Here is a 25,395-nt window from a genome sequence, read left to right on the forward strand (position 1 = left end):
TGAAAAGCCAGTTTTGCTAGTTTTCTTTTCTTAAAATCTGCTACTTACTGTTTTTTACAATTTAAATGAATGGACAAATTATTTAGATCAGGACATAATAATTTTCTGGTTTACTGAATCAGGAAAAAAAACAAAACAAAGCCCTTATGCAATTTCCTTGAATGCAAAGATGTGAAATGCACAATAATCAAAGTAGAATGAATTTAAAAATAAGAAGAGATGAACCTGAAATGGCAGAACATTGCTGGAGAGGTTTTTTGTGTGTGTTTTTGAGGGCGAGGGGGGAGAAGAGCAGGATGCTTTGTACCACATGGCAGGGCATTGTAGCATGGATGGTTGGGAGTACAGTGAAAGAAAACCAAACCTTTATATACTTCTGCATGTATACTGGATATGCCATCCTGAGCATCTCTTCCATTGTACTAAAAGGGGAAAAAGTACCTTGGGACTTTTCTAGATATGGGGACAGGGAAGTAGAGGTCCAACCAGCATCAAAAAAGGAAGAAAAATAATTATGGAGCTCTATGGTTAACCAGAAGAACTTTAAATATGTGTCGTGTGACAACTGTGACAGTACCAAGAGAGATGTTCATGTCCTCAAATGCTGCAATTCCCTCCTTTGACAGTTCCATAGAAACACAACACACCCTTGGATTAGACAAGACAATTTAACCAATAAGGTTATCAACAGCTACTACCTGTGACAACTATGCTCTATCTCCACTGCTGGAGGCAATATGCCTCTGCACACCAGTTGCTGGGCATCACAAGGAGAGTGCTGTTGTGTTCATGTCCTGAATGCGGGCTTCGATTGGTATCCGGCTGACCGCTGTGAGAACAGGATACTGGGCTACATATCCAGCAGGCTCTTCTTATGATCTTATGCTTTGGAGTCAGTGTAGCAACTACACATGAGGGTACGGAAGGAAGTGTGGCAAGAGGAAGGTTAAAAGGCAATTAAAAACAACAAGCAGACAGCACCATTTTTAAATAATTTTATAATTTCCTCATGAACTTAGTTTGTGAATAAAAAAAAAAGAAAGAAAAAAAAACTGAACAAAAGTGTTTATATTATCAAGGCAAAGTTGAATATATAACACAATTTCTTTGCAATTCATTATCCTGTCAGTAACATGACTCCATCAATAAAACACATACAAGTTGAAGGCAGCGTGCGCACTTGCATCACAGACATCTATTATCTCCCGCTGCTGCTCCTTCCAGAAGGAACTCAAAGTATGCCAGACTATATATGCAAAGCTCATCTCCTCCTCTGTTAAAGTGCAACACATCACTTTCCAAGTAGTAAAAGATCACTTTCTGTAGTGTATGCGTGAGAGGGTTGTGTGTGTGTGTGTGTGTTGGGGACATCCTACAATTTTTCACTCCCTTTGACAGCCCGCTGTGCTGCCTTCACGAAAAATTTGTTAAAACGGATCCTGGTGATCTAAATTCGGCATGAGGTAAATGAGAGGGAAGTAGCAATACTGTCCTGGCAGGGATGAATGAACATGATGTTACATCAGCTTTAAGTCATGCCAGTTGATAATAGCGTCTTCTGGATACAACTCCATTTACTTACATGGAACCTAAAGAAGAACACGAACTTTTGATATGCATAAATATGCTTAGATCTAGCATACCAAATATCACTGAAGGACAGAAGACTAGCTGAGCAAAGATACACCTGTGAACTATTTGTATTTAGGAGGTGCCCACTGAAACCAGTATTAAGCCAAATCCTGGGTTCACTCAGCAGGGTTTCCCAAACTTTGGCTTCCAGCTGTTTCTGGACTACATTTTCCATCATCCCTGACCACTGGTCCTGCTAGCTAGCGATTATGAGAGTTGTAGTTCAAAAACAACTGGAGACCCAGATTTGGGAAACCCAGATTTACCAGGTGAAATGATTGAAATGATTTAGCCATGAAAGATGGCTAAAAAACAAATTAAAGGAAGAATATCAATTAAGCTTGGCTTAATAATTATATCCCATATTAACAAAAATGTATCCCAGCATTCTCAACTTTTACTTCTGCTGCAGCAATGGACAATGAATTAAATAGACAGCAGCACAGGAACATTGGTAACCTCAAACTGAAAGGGTTACTGATATCCCCCAAATTTACCAGGATTTTTAAAAAAGGTACATTCATGTAAAATAAATTAAGATATGGCTAGTAGCAACAGTATTTATGATATGCAGATTTATGTTGGCCATACCCTTTAAAAGTAAATTCAAAAGTTTCCATCCCACTGGTGCAGAAAAGAATGGCAAGCCCTTTGTTGTAAGATTCTGAATGCACATTGTCAAAAGTGGGTACATACAAAATAACCACACACAAATAAACTGGGACTGACATAAATGAAGGTGCATTAAGAAATACTAAGTAGTTTGTGTGTAAAAAATAGAGACTAAAAGAGTGTGCAAAAATGCTGCAATGCATCCCTTCTATTTAAATTTGCAGTATTAAAGCCCCAGAGATATCAATGGAAAAAGTTGTTTCTAATGCTGCCCCTTCCTGTTTTTGAAAGGTCATCCATACATTACAGTATTGGGAGAGGGATAAAATCAGGAGTTAATAACATTGCTAAGAAGGCCACACTGGTTTGGTCTTCCTTGGTCTGTCAAAGGCAATTGAAAGGTACCTTGATCCTAAAAAAATCCATTTCCTTATAAAACTGGGAGGAGTTGTCCAGAACTTTGCCTTTTCATATTTTGAATTCCTTTGGATGATACATTTAATTTTTTATATTTTTAATACACAACTTTTTTCATTTCTACTTCTATCTTTTTTTTATTTAAAACTGGACAACAGACACACATTGTCGGTAATTGTCCCAGCCAGAGGACCACACAGACAATAATTGACAAGCAGAGAACAAAACAGGAAAATAAAAAATAAAAAATATACCCCTGAAAAAGGAAAGGGGAAATACCAATGATGACAGGGTTACAGCACTCGCCACACACACTGAAAAAAGTCAGTATTCTTATGTTTACGCTTTTGACACTAAAAAGTTTGGAAATGCTTTTATTTTATTTTTTAAAAAAGGTCAACAGACACAGCCATTTTGTTCAGAAGGATAACGGCTTTCCTCTACAAATGGAAAAAAGTTAAAAAATATTGTATTATAAAAACAGCACCTGCTGCACTGACAAGACTGAGTGATTGGCATGAGAAGAGTTTTGTCTTGTCAATTCTGGCAGCTCTCAGCCACCAATTGCCTGACTTCCCAATTCCACTCCCACCACTAGGGGCAGTGTTATTAAATCAAGAACTGTTTTCCATGACTATTACTGCTTAGTTCTCCGAAGTAGCACCTTCTAGCTCCAACTGTTTTGACATTTTTACTCAGGTCACTCCACAAACCCATGCTAGGTTGCTAGCACAGAGGTGTGAGATAGGAGGAAATCAATGTTCCATTAACTTAGTGTTTCAGATATAAGAATTTTCCAAAACAGAATGCTCCCTGAATGTTAGAATAGAGAAAAACAGATGCCTAAAACTCCCATGCTACATATTTCACAGTGATCTTCTGAGAAAGTGAAAGTTCTTCTCAGTGATCACTGAGAAGACCCAAATACAATGGTATATGATAGCACACACTCTAACCATTTCGTTCAGTTTTGGATTTTTAGAGTTTGGCATTTTTTTAAGTGAAAGCAATATCAAAAGGCAATCATCATAGCAGACCCCAAACATGAAAAAGACATTTCACTAAGATGTGTCTCTTATTAATTCTTTTAACATTAGTAGCTAGTGTCACTGTACAATTCAGAGTCTGAAGTGCCATTTATTTTATTATTTTTAAACACCTGGATTTGATAGGATTGGAAGCAGAATCTGGATTCCTTGGGAACATTAAGCAGTCCAGTTAGGATGTCAAGAAATTACCTGGATTGTCCAGGGAGTTTTAATGACTGCACCAAATTTAAGACAAACTGGTCCACTACTCCCTGTATAGGGGGTTCCTGAAGTTTATAACCACCTTTTACATATTAGCATCTTTATAGCTTGAAAAAGCAACATCACATTCCTTAAATACAACCAAGCCTTGTTATAACCCGGCAACAAAAGTATATGGCCATTGCTAGTGTAAAACAAGAGATTTTAGAATCTCCTGATAAGAGGCTATTTCAGAAATCTGGACTGAATAACAAGGAAGGTGAGGATATGTCTCCAGTACAACTGTCCAGAGCTGTATTTTCTGGACACAAGTGGTAGATCTCACTCATTTCAGATATGGTAGATACAAAAATCTTTCAGAGCTGTGATAGTGTAGTGGCAGTCAGATTGCCACATATAACCCTTTTGGATCTGTGCATTTTGTATCTCATAAAACGTTAACAATGTTAACCAGATCCACAAGGCAGTCAACTATCTTGCACTCTTCTGTTAAAGGAAGCAAGTTGAAGCAGGCCAGGTTCAACAACAATTCATGGCCAACACCTTGCCTTTAAGGCTCCACAGTTCCTAGAGAAATGCAGAGAGACAGGACCTCTATCCAAATGGCATCAAGGAGATTATCTGCAATGGCACACTGCTGATAAAGTCAGGTCATTGTTCCAAGATAAGATCTTGTTTGTTCTCTCTCTTTCTCTCTCTCAGTACTTTACTGAGGGATTAGATCATTTTTTTTACTGGGAGCTTAGATCAGGCATTAGGGTGACAGGACTCTGAGCTCATGGAATGGGGTGGGAAAGTTGTGTGCTTGGTGGTGGGATAAGAGAGGAGTTGAAAGAGATGCATACTCCAGACTTGGGCTTGGAGAGGGAGGGGTTCAAACAGCAGGTGTGCTGCTGGGTGACAGAAACCAAATGGCCAGTGTGGGAACTGGCTCTGTTTCACAAATCCCCTCCTCCCCTGGAGCACATGCTGTGAGTAGAGTGGAGTGTAAACAATGGGCTTTATCCCAATTTCAGTTTGGTGGGCCCTGTACACACTGCCTTGGGAATGGCATCTCTTTGCTTAAGCAGCTCCTGTGTCTGTAGTAGCACAGCCACATGGTGGCAGCTGAGTTAAAGGCTCCAAAAATACTAGCATGGAGAAGTGCGATTTATGCGATTTATGCACAATGCTAGAAGCACATGGGGATGAAGTATCAACCACAAGCAACTATCTCCATCTCCACTCCCAAAATTTCAGCAACACCCCTGCCCCCAAAGCCACTATCAAAGAGCATCTGAGTAAGAGGTTTACAAGCAGAAGTCATTTCAGCCACTGATAAGGAAAATTCCATAGCTTCCCCCACAGAGAGAGTGGATTGTTTTACAGCAGGGAACAAGGGCAGCTGGAGACGCGGCCATATAACTTAATAGGATAGCCTGGGAGTGGTGGTGGTGGGAAGATGTTAGGCCTGAAGGCTGAGATGGTTTTACAGGCAGCATTAAATCCCTACAGTGAGTAATTAGGGATGAAGAAGAAAAGGCTATAAGGGAGATTTCAAAACAACAGCTCCTATCAAAATGTGCTGACTCAAAACAATGGGGGCAAAGGCGCGGTTCTGGTATGAGGCATGGCTCAATGGTATGTACAGTCACTGTCTACATGCCTTCCGGTAAAGGCAATTTCAACCTTGAGAACATTCAAGTCTCTCCCCCGCCCGCCTTTCTGAGAAAAAGCATCAGCCTCAGGCTATTAATGCCATCAGCTCTAAAACTACCATTCCGGATCTCCAAAGTCCTGAAGGTGCTAACTAAGATAGCAATGTGAATTCTTCATCAGAAAATCCACATGAGAAACACTGTTTGCCTTTCCAAACCAATCTTATTCATACTATATCTCCTTTCTGAGGTATCCCCAGGTTCCTTCTCCTGCATGAGAATGAAAGGAAGAAATGGAGCATCTTGAAGAAGTGACTGCATCCTTTCATTTTCAAAGGCAGAAACTATGTGTATAAAAAGTAGTAATAAAGGATTCATAGAGTGCCTAGAGGACTCTTGATTCAGTCAGAGAGGCTCCTGATTGGGGATACTGGGGCTGGTTCAATGTCCATGGGTTGAAGATGTTAATGACTGAACAGTAACTTTAAAGAAAATTATTCCTTGTTATATATATATAAAATAATGTCTTAGGGTCTGGGTTGCCAAACTGGAAAGTTGCACTGGTGGAGTGGGGATACTGTTGAAGGGGAAAAGAAAAAGGCTTTGAGAGAGTGTCTGCTTTCTAAACTTTGAATGCATGGGCCTATCCATGTGTAAATTGCTTAAGCTGGAAAAGCCAAGCATGGTGATTTGGGCAATCATTATAGAGGTAAACAAGTTAGGAAAGCGTTGTAAGGAATAGTGATCTTTTCTCTTATTTCTTTAAGTTCAGAATCCTAACTCTTTCTTCTATGTTTGCTCCAAAAGGTTCTATTAATCCTGAAATCTGCAAGAACAAACATCAAAAACAGTTCCTCTCAGGAAGAAATAACCTGACACCAGAATTCTGTTCTTGTGAATGCCTGAAGAATGACACTATGCATAAAATGTTGCCTGGATTAAAACTGTATTTTCACAATTAGTGCAAAACAAGTGAATAGCCAGATTCCTATTTATGAGCCTGTGAATTTGGATACGTTAAGAGGATGCCATTTAGAGAAACTATTTTGGGTTTACTCAATCTTTGGTGAGTGTTGTAGAAGATACATCCGTAGGGGCGACCATATCTAGTACTCTTGGAGCTGGGCATAGCTTATAAAGTAAACCCCTAAGAAATCAGAAATAGATAAAATGAGAAGTAATGCATAAAGAGAGCACCCTTCACATGAGAATGCAAAGCTATGTAGAAAAGGTACTAAAATTTGCCAGAAGAGCAAGAAACTTGGCTAAAGAAAACACAGGAAGCTGCCATCTAGCTTAGTAGTGTTGACTGGCAGTGGCTCTCCAGGTTTTCAGGTAAGAGGACCCTTCCCCAACAGCCACATGCATTTCGTAGCTATTTTGGTAAACAAAAACAAGGCTTACAGTAGGCAGAAAACCAGAGAAAATATGTTTCCCATTCTTACTCAATTGAAGTTACCAAAGAGAACAAGGGATTCTCCTCACCACCCACAATCTCCTTGTAACAGCTTCCGCTTTTAGGATAAAACTCCTGTGCAGACATAGGCAGCATACCTTGAGCTAGCTAAATCAATGCTGGCCAACTGTGGGCCACTATCAGAACACACTCAACTTCCCCCATAAAGGAAGGTAGGCCAAAGATTTCTACTAACTGAAAAAAATAAAATCAAGGCAAGTGTTCTCCTGCCACCACTTCAAGGATCACCAGAACTACCTGTGTCCAATATATTGCCACTTCCATGCTTACTGAACTCAGTAAATTTCTGAGCAGACGTATCCCAAAGCCAACAGGAAAAGTAACTGGGAGGCATATTCCAAAGAAGAAAGGCAGTGAGAGGATGAATGCAGACATGAATCAGTATCTATAAACTGGAAGAGCGGAGATAGGTTCATTTGTTTCTTTTTATAAAAAGGTGCACCAAAAGTTTTTGTTTTCTCCCCCTCCCCACTTTCACACAATTCTGCATCCTCATGACTCCTTGGACTGACCGGGCTTGGCCCCCAGGCATGCTGCTGCTAGGGGGCTAGCACTGGCTTCGGTCATGATGACTCTTCAAGTGCATTGACAACTTGCTCCAGGATGTCAGGGCAGTGATCGGCTATCTGCTGTAGAATGGCATTGGCAAACTCTTGTAGCTCTGCACTGTCCCTCTCACCTTTTTCCAGCTCATTGTGAAGCTGCAAAAAAGAAAAGAAAAAGGACAGAATTAAGTAAACGCATGTTTGTGTATTAAAATGTCACACCAGCAATTAGTCCTTAGTCTGTCCTCCAAATGTGTACCAAACAGGGGATCCCTATAGACACAACCACACGGAAAATATAATGCCTGGCCTGGGGCAACCATATTGACAGGTGTTGCTTTCCAGTGAAGATTCATGCAAGCACACAGGAGATAAAAAAAATGGACAGCATAGTTGCTGAATAACATTTTATTTGCTCGGAGCAGTTCACCTGTAGGGGCACCTTGGATGGAATGTTTTAGAACATTTGAAAAAACATCTATTAATGCATAAACAAGCATCCCTCCTTTTTACTGTACCTTTCCACAATAAAGGTCCACAAGCTGATTTACAGCACTACAAAAAAAACCACCTAGTTTTCATCATCCCTTTGCATGTCTGAGTAAAGACCTTGATGATAAATTATGAAGCAAAAGAAAATTGGAGAGGTATAGAGAGATGGAGAGGAGGATTAAAAGGGGGGGGGAAACCCAATGTATAAAGGGAAAAAGTTCTTAACGTATTGCCCACAAAAAGTTATCTTCACAAAATATCCTTGGGTTCCTAGTTCCTACCACATTACTGTATGGCCACTACCATCTCCCAGGCTATTTATTTTTAAAAGGTAGTAGTTAACCTCACTCTGCAATTTTAATTCAATACAAACAATCCTGCCAGAAAGAAAATTGCCATGTGCAGATTCCAAATGTGTGCTAGATAAGATGCAAGTAAAGAGAACAAAAAGGTAGCTTAGCTTTCAACATTTGAGGGAAGAATGATGAGGTGTCTGCATGTGTAAATCTACAGAGGACTCAGCTATATAGCTGCAAATGTTTTAAGTGTGTTTTAAGTGCATTATACAAATGTGAACTAAATGGCGATGGTGAGCTTATGGCAAATTTGATATATTTTTCAAAATGTTTTTTGAAAAAAGCATTTTCACAGCATTTTTTATATGTGTCTAGATTCCACCTGAGTCTACCAATAGACTGGGGAGACATGACTGAGAGCCCTGGTTTCCTTCCTCACTCCAAGCTATGATGAGAATTCCACGTATGCTGGTTTGTGTAAATGACCAAGGACAAGAGATAGTTAAGAGGTAATTTGAGAGTATAGGTGCTGACAGGTTCTTAGCATATATCACAGGAAAAAATAAACCACATTGTTTCAAGCTAGCAGCATAGCTGTGATCTATGTGACATCTTCATACTGCATAGGACGGTGGCACTCTGTGCACTTTTGGTGGGTAGTTAACCCAAGGTATCTTCAACAGATTAAGCGGCATTCCTCTCTAAACCCATATTTCAAAAGAAGTCAAAAAATGGTCAGCATAATCCTTAATTGTAATGCATCTTAACTAAAAGTAGCCAAAGGGGCTCCCCCTGCACCAATACTGCTGTTTCCTAAGGCTCAGTGCATATTTTAAAAATAATATATTATATATTTCTTTATACTCCACTATTTCCCCTCCCTTATTTGTAAGGCAGCTTACAAATAAAATAAAAACAACTAAAAACACAGGGGGGACAGTAATTAAAAAAATTAAATATTAATAGAATTAAAACAATTATCATATATTTACATCTATTATATACATAAATAGGCTACCCCGTGGCTAGTCATTTAAAATCCTGCAAAGAATTTCTGATCTCACTCCCAATATCTCTCTTATCTTCCACAAGCATGGTATGCATTTTATTATAAATTGGTATGCAAGTACTATGTACTTTAAAGCAGAGTGGACTGACTTCAGGATTGTGGGATCTACTTTTTAATGCTAGAATGCAGAGATCCTCCAACCAAAGACAAGCACAAAATAGCATCTAAGAGATGGAAGCCAGATGAATTAATGGTGACAAGCTAATTACCCACTGCACCTCCCCCATGATTGTGCAATTTATTAATGTATCTTAATAATTACAGCAACGTTATCACATAGGTCAGACAGCTTCCCCACCCCCTTTGAGCAAAAAGCATTGGAGACTTTTACATGAATATAAGCCATGTAAGCATTTAAGACCAGCAGCAACGATCCTCCATCAATACCTCCCCCATTCCCCCCTCCTAGGAAGAAAAGCAACCCATCCTGAACTCACTGCTTACTGCTGCTGCAACGGGAACAAAACATTTGGGCAACTTGGTAATATATACTTAAAGAGAAAAATGATCTGTAAGTGTACAAATGTAATATAGTATTCAAAGGCAAACTGAATGGGGTGGAAGACTAATCTGAATCAATAGAAATCTGTACTAAGAGGAAACCTGTGCATGTGCTGTTTCAGAAATTAATTATATAAATTCTCCATGAGAAATCTGAAGACAGGAAGAATGGGATATGGGGCAAAAGTCACACACAGAAGCATTAGTGAACAGGGAAAGATCTGTCCCTCCCTAGAAATGTAACCATGAAGTGAGGGGAATATCCTTATGAGCCACAGCTGTGTCTGAGGAGGCATGAAAATATAAGGTCAAGCTCTATAACATATTACTGTTACCTTTGAGGAGAGACTCAAAACCCAGAGATGGATTGGGAGTCTTGCTATACAGAGGTATTTCCTTAGAGACAGATGTGAATATTGTAATTACTTTTTGAAGAAACCGTTGTGTCTATGAATCATACCCATGTCTGAACATTTGTCAACATTTAATGAGAAGCAGTTCCCCTTTCCTAAACAAAATCATGCAAAATCAAAATTCTCCCTACGATGATTTCCCCTCAGTGACGAAGTTCAACTATTTGAGAACGTAACTATTACTGAAGCCCAAGTCATGAGGAAACCATGGTAGGATGGTGGTAGATTGTGTTTTTGTTTAATGATATAATGCTTGGTTTCTAGATAGTGCAACACTTGCAATTTTTTGAAATATTAAGTGGTTTATAAGTGGTAACAAACAAAAAAAACTTCTGAGAGATCCAGGGGAATTTACAGGATAATACTCCCTCTCAGCCCAATGTTTTGTCACATGGGTGCTGACAGCTGATTACAGTTGGGTTGTTTTTTTTAAAAAAGTAAAAAGGAATCAGCTGTAGGTGCAATTTGATGGGGGGATCTTTTTGCCTCAGGGATTCAATAGAGGACAGCATGGACTATTTCAAATCAATAAGTGAAGACAGAAACGAATCCGAAATCCACTTCATGCATGGGATTGTATTTCAGACACATTTATCTTCAGAGACCTTTTCTTCCTTCAAATTATTGGACTTGCTTCTATTGGCCTTTTGGAATTTGGCTGCTGAAGTGCTTTCCCCCTCTTTTTTTTGAAAATTGTTTTAAAGTTAAAAGTGCAAGGAGAAAAGTTCAAACATCAGAAAAGATGAAAACCAGGAAAGATATGTGTGTGTGTAAGAGAGAGAGAGGGAGAGGGAGGGAGAGAGAAACAAAAACACACCAGGCTATAGAAACCAGATTATTGATGTTGGTAGAGAATTAATGTCCAGTAGTTTATGCCTTTTTGGTGGTACACGAGTACTGGATATATTCCCGGTTTGCATATAATAGCGTGAATCATGAAAGAAAAAGTCTCAAGCTCACGGATGAAATAAACTTAGTTAAATTTCCTTTGGTACAATAATTTAATTTCAGTAAAATGTACAACAGGTTAATTTGGATACAATGATTTAAGCATTTCATCTCGTTGCAAACAAAGCCAGTGAGGCAGAGTGGAAGAAAATTAGATAAGGAATTCAATTTTGATGAAGATAGCAGCAAGAACTGATGAAAGGTACTACTGCACAGGCTGACAAGGGAAAGGATGATAAATTGAATGACTACACAAAGAAGAGGGGTAAATGTTTGGGATAGAAATGAGTATTAGTAGAAAGGCTGGAGATACTATGGGACAGAGATTTTGCTGTACGATATAAGTAATGGAAGAATTAACAGAATTAAACAAGTGCTTTGCCTGAGAAGAGTGAAAACTGGGCAATGATTATGATGTGAAAGAGGGTACATAAAATGTTATTTCCAAGTATACAAGTAAAACAGCTATTTACATATGTCTGTTCCAATGTGAGCAATACAGAAACACACACGACAAATACTTCAGTGCATTTGCACTCTTGGCTAGGCACTTAATCTACTCCAGCTGTTTTAGTAAGCAAAATGAGGGGCTAGAATAATGAGAGCTTTGTGTAAACAGTAACTCTGAAGAGGTACCAAACCAGGTCAGGAGCTTCAAGGTAATGAGTTAAAGTAAAAAGAATGTGGGGGTGAAATTGACTTTCATGTTTGTAACTTGCTAAAGGAAATTTAAAAATCAGATCTATGCTCCCTGGTGAGCTAAATACTTAGTTGCCTAGCAATTATCAGGAGGAGGAAGAAAGAAAAATCAAAGTATGACATTTCTAGCAGCAAAGTACATTATGTGTGTGGCTAAGTTTAGGACTTATGTCCATACTTTAAGACCCAAACAAATGGCCACCTTTTCCAAATCATTCATCCATAAAAACATCAGGAAATTGTGCCATTTTGGCCACAATCCAAACAACACAGAACTAGGTGTGCTTAAATCCACCAATCTCAGTGAGTTTAAGAATGTCTAGATTTCTGTTGGATTGCAGCCTATACAGCAATATAGGAGCATAACTATGCTTCATTTAAACAACACAAGCACAACTCCAGGTCAACCAGCTACAAAAAATTAGTAGATATTAGAGTAAATTTCAAGTAGTGAAATCAAGCATAACATTATGTCAAGCAAAATATCTTCAAAGCAGCCCCGATATGTGTAGCACCAATCCCTCCCACGTACTTAGTGTGTAATCAAGGCAAAGAAATACAAAATCTCATTCCAGATAATTCAAGGGGATATTTTCTCGTAACACTTTAATAGTCAAGATTCTAGAGATCTCCAGTATCCATCTTGGAAGACAGCAAGGTGTGTGTTTTTATTTTCATTTGATTGTCTCATTCAGACATAATGCTAAATTATGTTTATCAGATGCCCCCTCCCCTCCTCTGGTGCAGCAGGTGGCGATTGGAAGCTTTCATTTATTTTCATTTAAAAAAAACTCTAACCAAAATTTAGCGTTATGTCCAAATCCAAACTGTGGCTAAATAAATAAGCTAATATTTACCACTTTAGGATTTGGACTTAAACTGTGGTTAACTGAAAAGAGAAGGGAAATTCCCCCCTCTTCTCCTTAGGACTGCACTGGAGGAGGGAAAGGAGGAGTCTACAAAGGTCATGCATACAACATTAAATCATAGCTTAGCATTACATCTGAATCAAACCATTACATTTTCTTTGGTTCAGATATGCAGAAACTTCTACCTTGAAAATTCAGTGGGTAAATCAGCCTTGATGATTTTCCACGTGTCAAGTTTTTACTGCTATTGTTGCTGTTCCGTTGTTGCTGTGCTATTCTTTAAATACAAACATCAACTAGAAGTCTGAATTCTAAACTGAAAAATTTAAAGATTCTGAATGTTTCAACAAGAGGGAAATAATAAGTTATTATTGTCTCGTTAAAAGATAAAACGTGTTAGGACTTCCGGAGGCGGCGCCATCGGTAATGGCGGATACCCTCTGAAACGGAGGGGGAAGCTCCGCAGAAATCGGGTCCACCGCTACAGCGAAGCGGAGGACCCTCAAAAAACCCACAGGCGGGTGAAGCCTGGGGCCGTGGGGCTCAGCGGGCACGCTTTGCGCCCCCCCGAACTGTCAAAGGAGCCCTGAAAAGAGCTCCGGAGCGGAGCGGGGGTGTAGCGCTGTGCTGGAGCCGATCGCTACTTCTGCGGAGTGAAGCTGCATAGCAGTTACCGGAGAGCGCTGGCCTTTTTCCTGTGAAACATCGGATTAAAACAGCTATCCGTGAGTAAGAATTGGGAACTTGGAAAGATCAAAGTTAAGACCAAGTATTGGACTTTGATTTTGATTTTGAATTTGAACTTGAAACTAGAAACTTGAACTTGAAATTTGAACTTGAAATTTGAACTTGAAACTAGAAACTTTGATCGGGACTTTGAACTTGAATCTAAAAACTTTGATCGGGACTTTGAACTTGAATCTAAAATTCGGACCTGAAATCGGCAAAGTGCAAACAGGAAGTCCGCTTTGCCGATCCTGTAAATAGAATAAAAGCAAGGGACAAGGGAACTTTGAACCACTGACTTGTTTTATATAAAGAGCTAAATTTCACTGTCAGAGCAAAAGAACCCCCCCCCCAAGTAGGGAAGGGGGGACAAAAAATCCACCACTTTACTTTTAACACTGATCTGCCGGTCTGTCTTAAATAAATGCAAGGCTACTGTGAAAGTACTGTTTATGGACATTGTAACTTTTGCTACTGAATGCTTAGAAGGACTGGTAACAATCAAGGGAGCCTCCAAATTTATAACTTTTTTACTCTTTTACTCTTGCAACAAATTGGAAAGATAACTGGGGAGCTGATGAAGTTACTGTTTAACAATTATTGAAGAAACAACCTGGTATTCTGCTCCCCTAGAGGAACTGTGTGTTATAGCTGGGGATTTTCCACTGCAGCTGCTATTGTTTATAGCTAAGAAGGAAGCTTGGGAATTGTGTGAGTGACCTTGATTTCTAGAGGCAAGCAATGGAAGAGAAACAACCAGACAAGTTACAGCCTCCAGATAAAGTATCAACAAGAGCAAAAATTAAACAACAGCAGCAGCTGCAGGCACAGCAGCAACTCCAGCATAGAAGAACATCATCAGCAGGACTCTCTGTCCCACAAGCCACAGAAAGGGAAGAATCAAAAGGAACAGGATCGGATTCTGCAACATTGGACAAGATTTTATCGGCTCTGCAAAATTTGACAGCTAAGATTGATCAAAATACTTCAACTATTAAGGACCTGGGGCAAAAAGTAAACGATTTGGGGACGAATGTGAATTCTAACACCCAGGCGATTGACAGACTGGTGCAGGAGTCTAAGGAGACAAAGAAGACAGCGGAGGAAGCCAAAGAGAGGGTATTGGCAGTAGAACAAAAGATACCACCAATAAATAAAAAATTGGATGAATACAAGGTACAATTCTCTTTGATTGAACTTAAAGAGAAACAGACCAACTTGAGAATTAGATCGGTCCCAGAAATAGAAGAAGGAGACTTGATAGAACTGTTGACATCGGAATTTGAGGAGTGCTGGGACCTGGATCCAGAGAAAGAAGAATTTAAGATAGTGAGTGCTTTTCGATTGGGAAGGGTTAAGAGGAAAAATAGGCCGAGAGACTGCTTGATTGCTCTAAGGACAAAAGAGGAAAGAGATAAAATACTGAGTCTACACTACCAGAAAGCACTCGATATCCAAGGGGTGAGAATTGAGATTTTTAAAGATATCCCGAAATACCTGCTTGATCTTAGAACCAATTACGGAAATTTGGTGGACCTGCTAAAAAGAAACGGAATTTTGTTCAGGTGGGAATTCCCACAAGGCCTCTCGTTTACATTTAAAGGAAAGAAAATTAAGATAAGATCAGAGGAAGATAAAGAGAGCTTTCTGAGAAATTTTGGAGAAGAATTACAAAGAGAGGCCAGAACAAAAGACTCGGGAATATTAGGACTGGGACCACCTGACTTAGGAAGAACTCTCTTGGGACTGGACCAACGGAAAGAGATACCGCCGACAAACCAAGAGCAACTTCTAGGAGCAACTGGTGGAACATCAGAATAACAACAACATGTCTCTGCAGATGTTAACTTGGAATGTTCGAGGTTTGAACTCCCCCAGCAAAAGGAAGAGGATTTTTCATATTCTGAAAAAGGAACAACTGGACCTAATTTGCCTACAAGAAACACATATAACAAGACTCCAAAGGAAATTATTGATAAATAAAAAGTTAGGCCAAGACTTTATTTCATCAGACAAAGTAAAAAAAAGAGGAGTTGTGATCTACGCAAAAGAGAAATTATCACCAAAGTTTCTCCTTAAAGATGAACATGGACGATTTGTGGCAATTGAAATACAATTCCAAGGAGAGAAATTAGTAATAATTGGAGTCTATGCACCTAATGAGGGGAAATCAGAGTTTTATAAGAAACTGCATGAGACGTTAATGGACTTTATAGATCGAAATATCATTTTGATGGGAGATATGAATGGCATTGTCTCGACATATATGGATAAATCTGAAAGACAAGTAGTCACAAAAGATGGAAGACTACCAAAGACCTTTTTTGAATTGACAGACAATATGGACTTGATTGATATTTGGAGAACTAAAAATCCCCTAGGTAGAGAGGGGACCTTCTTCTCTGAAGCCAATTTGACCTGGACTAGAATAGACCAAATTTGGATTACAAGAGGGATGGCACCCAAGATTCGAAAGGTGGAAATCTGCCCCAAAATCTGCTCCGACCATAACCCAGTGAAGATGGATATGAAACTAACACCCACTGGTTCCTTTAGATGGAGAATGAATGACACCTTGTTTAGAGACTCTGAAATTGTGAAAAAGGCCCAAAAAACACTAAAAGACTACTTTGAGATAAATTTGAAGACTACCGTGGAGAAAAGAGTAATCTGGGATGCAAGTAAAGCCGTAATGAGGGGGTTTTTGATCCAGCAAAATGCTATAAAGAGGAAACTTCAAGAGGAGAAGAAAGAAAAGATTTTAGAGAAAATTAGAGAAGGCGAGAAGAGATTAAGGACTAAACCTAAGTCACAGGACATTCTACGAGAAATTAAATTACATCAGGCACAATATTTGAAAATGGTTAACCAGGATATAGAATGGAAAATTAAACAAATGAGACAAAAAACCTTCGAATCGGCCAATAAGTGTGGAAAGCTGCTAGCTTGGCAGCTGAAGAAAAGACAGAAATTAAATACTGTTACCAATCTTGAAGTAAATGGACGAAATATACAAAACCCACGGGAGATTCAAGACTGCTTCCAGAGATACTTTAAACAACTGTATTCACAAGGGCCACAGAATGAGATCAAAATCGAGAAATTTTTGGAAACAAATGGATTACAAAAAATTTCTCAAGAGAATAAATTAATACTGAACGACAAAATTTCTGAACAGGAGGTTGAAGGTGCCATTAAGAACCTGTAATTAGGCAAGTCTCCAGGCCCGGATGGGCTAACCTCCAAATACTACAAAGACATGAAAGATTACTTAATTCAACCTCTAATGGAGGTTGGCAATGAAATTATGGAGGGGAAAAGAGCGCCGGAGTCGTGGAAAGAAGCTTACATCACGCTTATACCGAAAAATGAGATAGAAAAGACACAACTAAAGAACTACCGCCCCATATCCCTACTTAATGTGGATTATAAAATTTTTGCTGATATTTTAGCTAGAAGATTGAAAAAAGTTTTAGCAACAATGATTCATAAAGACCAAGCTGGCTTTCTCCCAGGCAGACAATTGTCAAATAACACGAGAAACTTAATTGACATTTTAGAAAAGCTACAAGTTAATATAAATACAAAAGCTGTTTTAATATTTATTGATGCGGAGAAAGCCTTTGACAATATTTCGTGGAGCTTTATGAGGAAAAATTTGCAAGGGATGGGGGTTGGAGAAAGGTTTGGAAACGGTATAGGCGCGATTTACTCAGAACAGAAGGCGAAATTAATAGTGAATAATGCAGTAACGGAAGAAGTTAAGATAGAGAAAGGGACACGACAAGGCTGCCCAATTTCCCCTTTGCTTTTTATTTCAGTCCTGGAGGTCTTGCTGAATATGATTAGAAGGGACCAACAGATTCAGGGTATACAGGTCGGAGTTAAACACTATAAACTTAAAGCCTATGCAGATGACCTAGTACTGACGCTACAGGAGCCAATCCCTAGTTCTAAAAGAGCACTGGAAATAATACAAGAATTTGGTCGGGTGGCAGGTTTTAAATTGAATAAATCAAAAACTATGGTTTTAGAGAAAAATTTGACAGCAGTAGAGAAGGAAAGGTTTCAGGAAGAAACAGGTTTAATATTGGTGAAAAAAGTGAAATATCTAGGGGTGAACTTGACTTCGAAGAATGTAAATTTATTTAAAGATAATTATGAGAAGTGTTGGTCAGAAGTGAAAAAAGATCTTGAAATTTGGACAAACTTGAAACTTTCCTTACTGGGTAGAATTGCTGTTATCAAAATGAATGTATTGCCAAGAATGTTGTTTTTGTTTCAGACGCTACAAATCATTGACAAAATGGACTGTTTTGAGAAGTGGCAAAAAGAAATTTCTAGATTTGTCTGGCAGGGCAAAAAGCCCAGAATAAAATACAAAATTCTTACTGACGCAAAGGAAAGAGGGGGGTTTGCCCTGCCGGACTTCAAGTTATATTATGAAGCAGCAGCTTTTTGCTGGCTGAAGGATTGGCTACTTCTTGAAAACACGGATATTTTGGATTTGGAAGGATATGATAACGTTTTTGGGTGGCATGCATACTTGTGGTACGGTAAGGCTAAAGTGTACAAGACATTTAAAAACCATATTGTCAGGAAAGCACTGTTCAATGTCTGGATGAAATACAAAGATTTATTGGAAAATAAAACCCCTAGGTGGCTCTCACCTATGGAAGCAAAGGCCTTAAAAAAGCTTAATATGGAATCTAACTGGCCAAAATATTGGGAAATTCTGGAGCAGGAGGGAGATAAAATGAAATTGCAAAGCTATGAGAAACTTAAGGATAAGGTGCGAGACTGGTTACATTATTTTCAAATAAGAGAGGCCTATCATTTGGACAGGAAAATTGGTTTCCAGGTGGAAAAATCAAAGTTGGAAACAGAATTGTTAGAACCCAATGCTAAGATATTGTCGAGAATGTATAACTTGCTGTTGAAGTGGAATACTGAGGATGAAACGGTAAAATCTGCTATGATAAAATGGGCACAAGACGTTGGTCATAACATTATGTTTGTTGACTGGGAACAGTTGTGGACCACCGGTATGAAATTCACGGCATGTAATGCCTTAAGAGAGAATATTATGAAAATGATATATAGGTGGTACATGACCCCAGTCAAACTTGCAAAAATCTACCATTTGCCCGATAATAAATGTTGGAAATGCAAAGAAACTGAAGGGACATTCTTTCACCTTTGGTGGACGTGCCCAAGGATCAAGGCTTTCTGGGAGATGATATATAATGAACTGAAAAAGGTATTTAAGTATACCTTCTTGAAGAAACCAGAGGCCTTTCTTCTGGGCATGGTCGGCCAATTGGTGCCAAAGAAGGATAGAACTTTCTTTATGTACGCTACAGCAGCAGCAAGAATACTCATCGCAAAGTATTGGAAGACACAAGATCTACCCACTCTGGAAGAATGGCAGATGCAAGTAATGGACTATATGGAACTGGCTGAAATGACCGGCAGAATTCGAGATCAAGGAGAAGAGCAGGTGGAAGAGGACTGGAAGAAGTTTAAAGTTTATCTACAAAAACACTGTAAAATCTTTGAATGTTGAGGACATTGAAAAGGAAAGAAGGGGTTCTAGTGACTGAGTTAAATAAGAGCACAAAGGGAGGGATCAAGAATCAAAATGAACAAAGATTGAGCTTGCTGAACTAATTATTACATAGAATACAAGATCGGGAGGCGGGTGGAAGTAAGGAAAATAAGGTTTTGAAGGTTATAATTGGAAAGTGAGGGGTTTTTTTTTTTGTTTTTTTATGTTAAAATCTCCTTTTCTCTCTTCTTTTTTTTTTTGTCTATATTTTCTTTTCTTTTGTAATGTTTGTGAAAATTTTTCTTTTTGTAATGTTTGTGAAAATTTGCTTTTTTGTTCTTTTTTGTGAAAAATGCAATAAAATTATTTAAAAAAAAAAAAAAAGATAAAACGTGTTAGGAAAAATCAGAGATAGGCTTTCATCTGCTTCATACTGGACTTGGTGTCCCCATACTGGCAGTATTGGAGCCAAAAGAGCGCAGCTAAGAACCAAGAAGAAGCATTAACATACTTTCAGGAACCTCAGGTTCTGCAGAAGTGCAAAACAAATAATAATTCCAATCCCAACAAAACTCTTAAAGGTGACAGTCCCCCAACATCCCAATGAGGACTGAGTGTGATCAGTAGTTATCAGGAGCCACAAAATATTAAATATCATTTGGAAAAGAAAAACTAGAATCGGAAGGAGAGAAAGAGATGACCAACTTGAATTTCATAGTTTATACTATCCTAGAAGAAGGCATGGCAGAGTTGCTGGCAGCCTGAACTTAAGAGGAGTCCTGCTACATCAGACTACAGAATCCCATTTTCCACAGTGACCAACAATATACCTATGGGAAGCCCAGAAACAAGACAAGGGGGACAGTAGGCCCCTCCTCCTGCTGCTGTTACCCAGTGACTGGCATTCAGACACATTATGTCTTGGTATGGCTATATATGGCTAGTAGCCACAGGTAGTCTTATCCTCCATGAATCTGTTTAAGCCCCCTTTTAAAGCTGTCCAGTTTGGTGGCTTCTTGTGAAAGCTAATTTTCTAACTGGACACTGTATGAGCAAGTGTCCATCCCAAACCTCCCGACATTCAGCTTCACTGTATGATCCCAGGTTCTGGTGCTATGGAAGAAGAAGAAAATGTACTTCTATCCACTTTCTCTGCATCATGTACAATTTAATTCACCCTTTATCATCTGAACTAAATAGCCCCATATTGTGTTATATATATATATATATATATATGAGAAGTTGCTTTACCTGCTCTAGAGTCATCTTCTGCAGCTCCTTCTCCCAAGCTGCACGGTTGTCATCCTGGTGGTAGGAAGCAGGCGGAGTGAGTCCACGGAGAATCAGGGGGTCCCGGTCATGGCACAGGGCTGTCAAATGTCCAATATACAACTTCAACTTGCTGCGATTCTGATCAAGGTCTAAAAGGGGCTGGATTACCTAAAATAAAAGAATGCAAGTCAATCATAATCTGACAAATACGTAAGCAAATGAGACATTTACTTAATTATAACATAAACAACTGGAGGAAAGCTAAGAGGAGTAACCAAATTCTCTCTATGTAAAAATTGCATGGTGGGGTAGGGGAGATGAGAAGATAACATGTGAATCCAGTCATGAGAAGAGTTGCATATAATTCTGTTTGTTTCACTTGAAAGGGCCCCCCTAAGCAAATTAACAGATTTCAAGAAAAAAGTTTCTCTGCTATACATTTAAATACTAATTTAAAATGTTTTGCAGATTTATTTAATTATATCATGTGCTTCCTTCTAAAAGAGCACAGGGATTTGAAAGTAATAATTGGAGAATGGAAAATTGAGAGTGTGAACATTCTGTTGATTACAACCAATTAAACACTGAGGAATAAGAAAGAGAATCTCTAACAACAAAAACAAGGTACAAGGCCTGCATCAGCAATGGTTCCCTGTGGTGAAGTTTTAGCTGTCAAAATGTTCACATCCAGGCAAAATCTGTGGTTGCACCTTCTGCTTGTCAGCAGGCATAAGGTATCTTTCCAACCATACCCTCTAACTCTGCTAATGAACATAGAAGTGTGATAATCTCCCAGTCAACAGAAACAGGTGCTGGGACTACTTTCAACATTGTCCTGCATACACAACTGCTCTGGCTCCTTTGCTATGTTTCCAACACTCTTTGAATGGATTAATGGTCCTGCAATAGGAGGAGCTGAAAGCTACAGATTAGTGGTGTCAAAATCCCTTCCCCAGTAAGACTGTAGAACCCTGTTTATAGCACATTAGGATTAACATTTTAGCACTGTAAAAAGAAACAGCATGGAATATTACTTCTGTTACAGGGAATTTAAAATTAAAAAGGCAATGCTGTAAGACTGTAAGGGCTACAGGACTGGAAAGATGTTGAGGATGACTTGATAGGCAAAAATATGGAAAGGAAATAAATTTTCATTGACACAATGCTTGTGGTTGGCTGCAGACAATAGTAGTAATATTGGCTATCCTACAAGATTTCTCAAAAACCCCTCAAGTTAGCAGGCCTGCAGTATAACTGATAAGTAAAACTATGTCCCACCCAGCAAGATAAGAACACTACAAAGGAGAAACAATTCATTAGCAACACCATTCTTCTTTAAAGTTCGCTGCAAAATGCAAGTGTGTTTTGTTGTACACCCATTGTTAAAGCTCCTGTAATTTAACCCCCCCCCCATGGAAGCCCTATATCAGCAGTTCTCAATTTACTTGAGTGCTGGAACTGGTAACTTGAAAGCAATATACGGTGTGGTCTGGTAATGTTTATTTTCTTGTGTTTACAACAGAATGCATTCAAAAAGTCATTCTTATCCCAAGAATCTTTATCATCCCTTCACTATGCACATCAGTTTTTGCCTATCATCCAGGCCCATCTTTTCCCAGTTACAAATGTGTAATTTTTGCATGACACAGGATTTTAAGGAGCCTGACCTCTGAATGGGACAGGGAAGGAAGTGAAAAATCTTCACCCTTCACTCCAGAAATGTATTGCATGCCTTTCCCTTTGTTTGAAGCAGCTGATTTACCTCAAACATGATTTAGCACAACTAAAATTCATACAAATGGGTGGCTGACTGGAAAAGTTCTACAGTCATGGGTTTGATAGTTGTATAATTCTTTTTACCAGTTCTAAATTCTAAAAAGCATACATCAGATTAGGGCTGGGACCAGTGTTAGCCCCTCTTGGTTTGATATAAAATTTAGAATTCACTTTTAAAATAGGGAAACAAAGGTCAAGAATGTAGAACTAGGATGAAGCATTGTTTGGTTGAGAACACAGTACTGTATTCTTTCCACAGAGATACCTATAAAAGATTATGTATGTTAAGGCTGCGTGTTCCAGTACAGTAGATATGTCTTCTGGTCATCTTTAGGTAGAAAGGAAACTGTAACAGTATCCTTTGAAATAGTAGCATTATCATTATCCAACTGAATATGAATACCTGCTGAACTAATTCCTTTCTGATGCCACTCTGTACTGTATAATGTTGGTCCTGTATGATGATACTGACCCCTTTTCCTTTAGTATAAACTATCTAAATTATGGGAACAGGACCCATTAAGTTGGAAACAAGATCATTTTATCCATGGATAAGCCACTTGCTGAAAGCATCCTAATTTGATTACTGCTGCTTATTTTGTAAAGGGCTGATCCTGCCCTCTTGGAGAATAGTAAAGCTCACAGAGGAGTTCATTTCTTTCCCTTGGGATGCATTAACTCCACCAGTAAGTACCGTGCTTATCTCTATGTTTCTCCCACATCTAATTTGAGCTGGCCACTTAGCAAGAGTCACAGTGCTTCCCGCAATTGCAGAGCTTATCTTAAGAGGATGCAAAAAAGCACCTGCCAAGCAGAAAGGCAGAGCTGGACAGGACTGATGAGCTGGGTTGCAAGACTCTGTGCAACCTGAATGCTTTCTAGAGCTTATCCAAGGTATGGGAATATTTTCTAAAACAGCCTTTCTTTATTAACAAGAGATGTTCTGGCCATCCCTGTCTTTGCCCAAGCTAGTGGTATTCATTCAATGTCCAGTTTAACACATTTAAAGCACAATAAAACCTGTCAAACATGACATAATAAGTGCATTTGAAAATATCGGCACAATGTACCGAGTGAATTTATTTAAAAACCATAAACAGAAGTTGGCTCAATACAAAATGGTTATTTTCATTTCAACGCTGAACACTGGGCCAACTAGTAGTATTTATTAACCCTATTAAAATGCAGGTTGGATTGAGGAACAAAAATTTCACTTTGACTAACTTCCATAAGAAAAAAGATCGCTCAAATACACTACAAGAATAAAAACAATACAGTTAAAGACTAAGACTAATTAAAAGCACGTGACCAGATATTTCTTTGTACCCCAAAGAGTGAGCAAAACTTCTACAGGAGTGTCAGTCATGGCAAACAATAAACTCCCCATGGCAATCTGGAATCCTTCAGGCATCATAAGCTTCTGACAGCAGACTATCTTAATAGGTCTAACCACCCCCAAAGAGGAAAATGGGTGCTGAAAGTCAAAACCTCAATATGAAGTGGTCTGACCACCACTTGATGAAAAATCCCCTACAATCAAACCCACATTTCTGCCTAGTCAACACATAGTTTTGGTTGTGCCAATTGCCTTTTGTTATAGCCTGATGGCTTTTGTGGCAGTCAAAATCCTACACTGTCTCAAACCAGGAAACCTTGATGTGAATATTGAGGTTCCCAAGACAGCAAGCCAGGGGCCCCTCAACTCCAAATCTGAGACAGTCTCCATCAGCCCAGGCAGATAAACTGTCAAAACAGAATATCAACAGAATCCCAATCTGTCCCTTGTGTGCCAGCACCTGGTACAAACAGTCAAAATGTGGGCTGGACTGGGCATGGATCCTGGGAAAGGAATCTCTAATAGCTATATTGATTCTCCCTATTCACAGGGGGAAAGGAAAACACAAGAACATCCTTAAAAACTACGAGCAATTTCCATTGCAAGTTCTGAATCTTTTGGAAGAATCCACTGCAGAACCTCAACAAGAGGTTCAAAACCAACAACAGTCACTTCCCCAGATGACTTTTCCTCCCTGCCCATAACGTTTCAACAGAAACCACTGTAAGGAATTTTGGCTGCATTGACAGTCCCATCTCTTCTGGTTTCATTTCTGCCAGAGTCAATCAGGAAATCATATTTATAAAGCAAATTCTTTCTGAAATTTTAATACACCATGAACAAATCCCATGGATTAATGATTTCCAGAGCTCACCGCCTTCACCTTGGGAACTAGCCAAACTTTGGGGGAGAAAAAAAAAACCTGGGGAAGGATACAAAAGAATGAACACTGCTTTCTCTATCGACACTCCCAGAAACAGCTTCCAAAGAGACTATGAAAAAGCTTGCATTATATCATCACATTTTTTTTTTAAAAAAAGAATGTGAATTAATGTACTCTTCTATAGATATCTGTCCACATCACAGAACTGCCACAACTGGCAGTCTACTTACAAAATGTTTCTGATCTTCACAACCAAATTCAGAACAGTGGAACAATGTTTTATGACTGAGATGCTTTGATGAAGATGGAAAACTGAATGTGCACTTGGCTGAATTCAGACACCATAATTTTAAAGAATTTCCAAGATGACTGAAATTTAAACTGGGACTAGAACAAGACTACTATTACCGTGCCCCCTGCCTTTGCTCCACTTCTCTGAAAGTGGCCTGATCTCAAAAGTGGTTTGGCACCTGCCTAAGTGAAGCAAAAGAGAACTGCCCTATACAGACTGAAGGGCAGATCATGGGAACATATAATGTTTTTTTATGTGTCAGCATTTTCTCCACTGTCGAAATGTTTTGGAAACTGGCAGTAAACTAATATGGCTTTTAAACAAAGTCATTTTTGGATATGAGTGCAGGAGAGGAATCTCTTGATGACAGTAATGAGGTGGCTTCGTATTGTTCAATGTGTTATGAACCACAAAGTCTGGGACTCAGTTCTTCTAAGATGTGTCACATACTGTGTTAAAGCCTTTTTTCTGTGTTAGCGATAGTTTTAACATTTTTTAAAACAAAACCACAGAGTGAGGATGGACATATTAAGGTATGTGAAGGTATACAACCACCACCACTTCTTCCTAGTGAATTTAGGGAGTGAAATGGAATTAATTTCAAAGTCTTTGGCAAGATCCTCATTTTTATGTCAGAAGGCTGAAGCCTTGAGCATGGCACGTCTCCAGGTAAATTTTCATGATGATGCCTTTTAGTAATCCGAT

General features: G+C 38.9%; 1 protein-coding gene across 12 annotated transcripts in view; it reads right to left on the minus strand.

The window, feature by feature from the left end:
* Nucleotides 1-981: 981 nt before the first annotated feature.
* Nucleotides 982-25,395, minus strand: part of ERC1 (ELKS/RAB6-interacting/CAST family member 1) — a 178,889-nt gene continuing 154,475 nt past the window's right edge. For 9 of the 12 annotated variants that reach the window (XM_079992268.1, XM_079992274.1, XM_079992264.1 and 6 more), the window contains 2 exons: nucleotides 20,383-20,571; nucleotides 982-7,726 (listed from right to left, as the gene is read on the minus strand). In XM_079992268.1, the coding sequence (XP_079848394.1) occupies nucleotides 7,589-7,726; nucleotides 20,383-20,571 (327 nt within the window). In that variant the 3' untranslated portion in view covers nucleotides 982-7,588. Of the gene's footprint in view, nucleotides 7,727-20,382; nucleotides 20,572-25,395 lie in introns of those variants that run through there. The other 3 variants (XM_079992266.1, XM_079992267.1, XM_079992275.1) reach the window with 1 other exon arrangement.

The sequence above is a fragment of the Podarcis cretensis genome (assembly GCF_951804945.1).
Source record: "Podarcis cretensis genome assembly, chromosome: 10".
Taxonomy (NCBI): domain Eukaryota; kingdom Metazoa; phylum Chordata; class Lepidosauria; order Squamata; family Lacertidae; genus Podarcis; species Podarcis cretensis.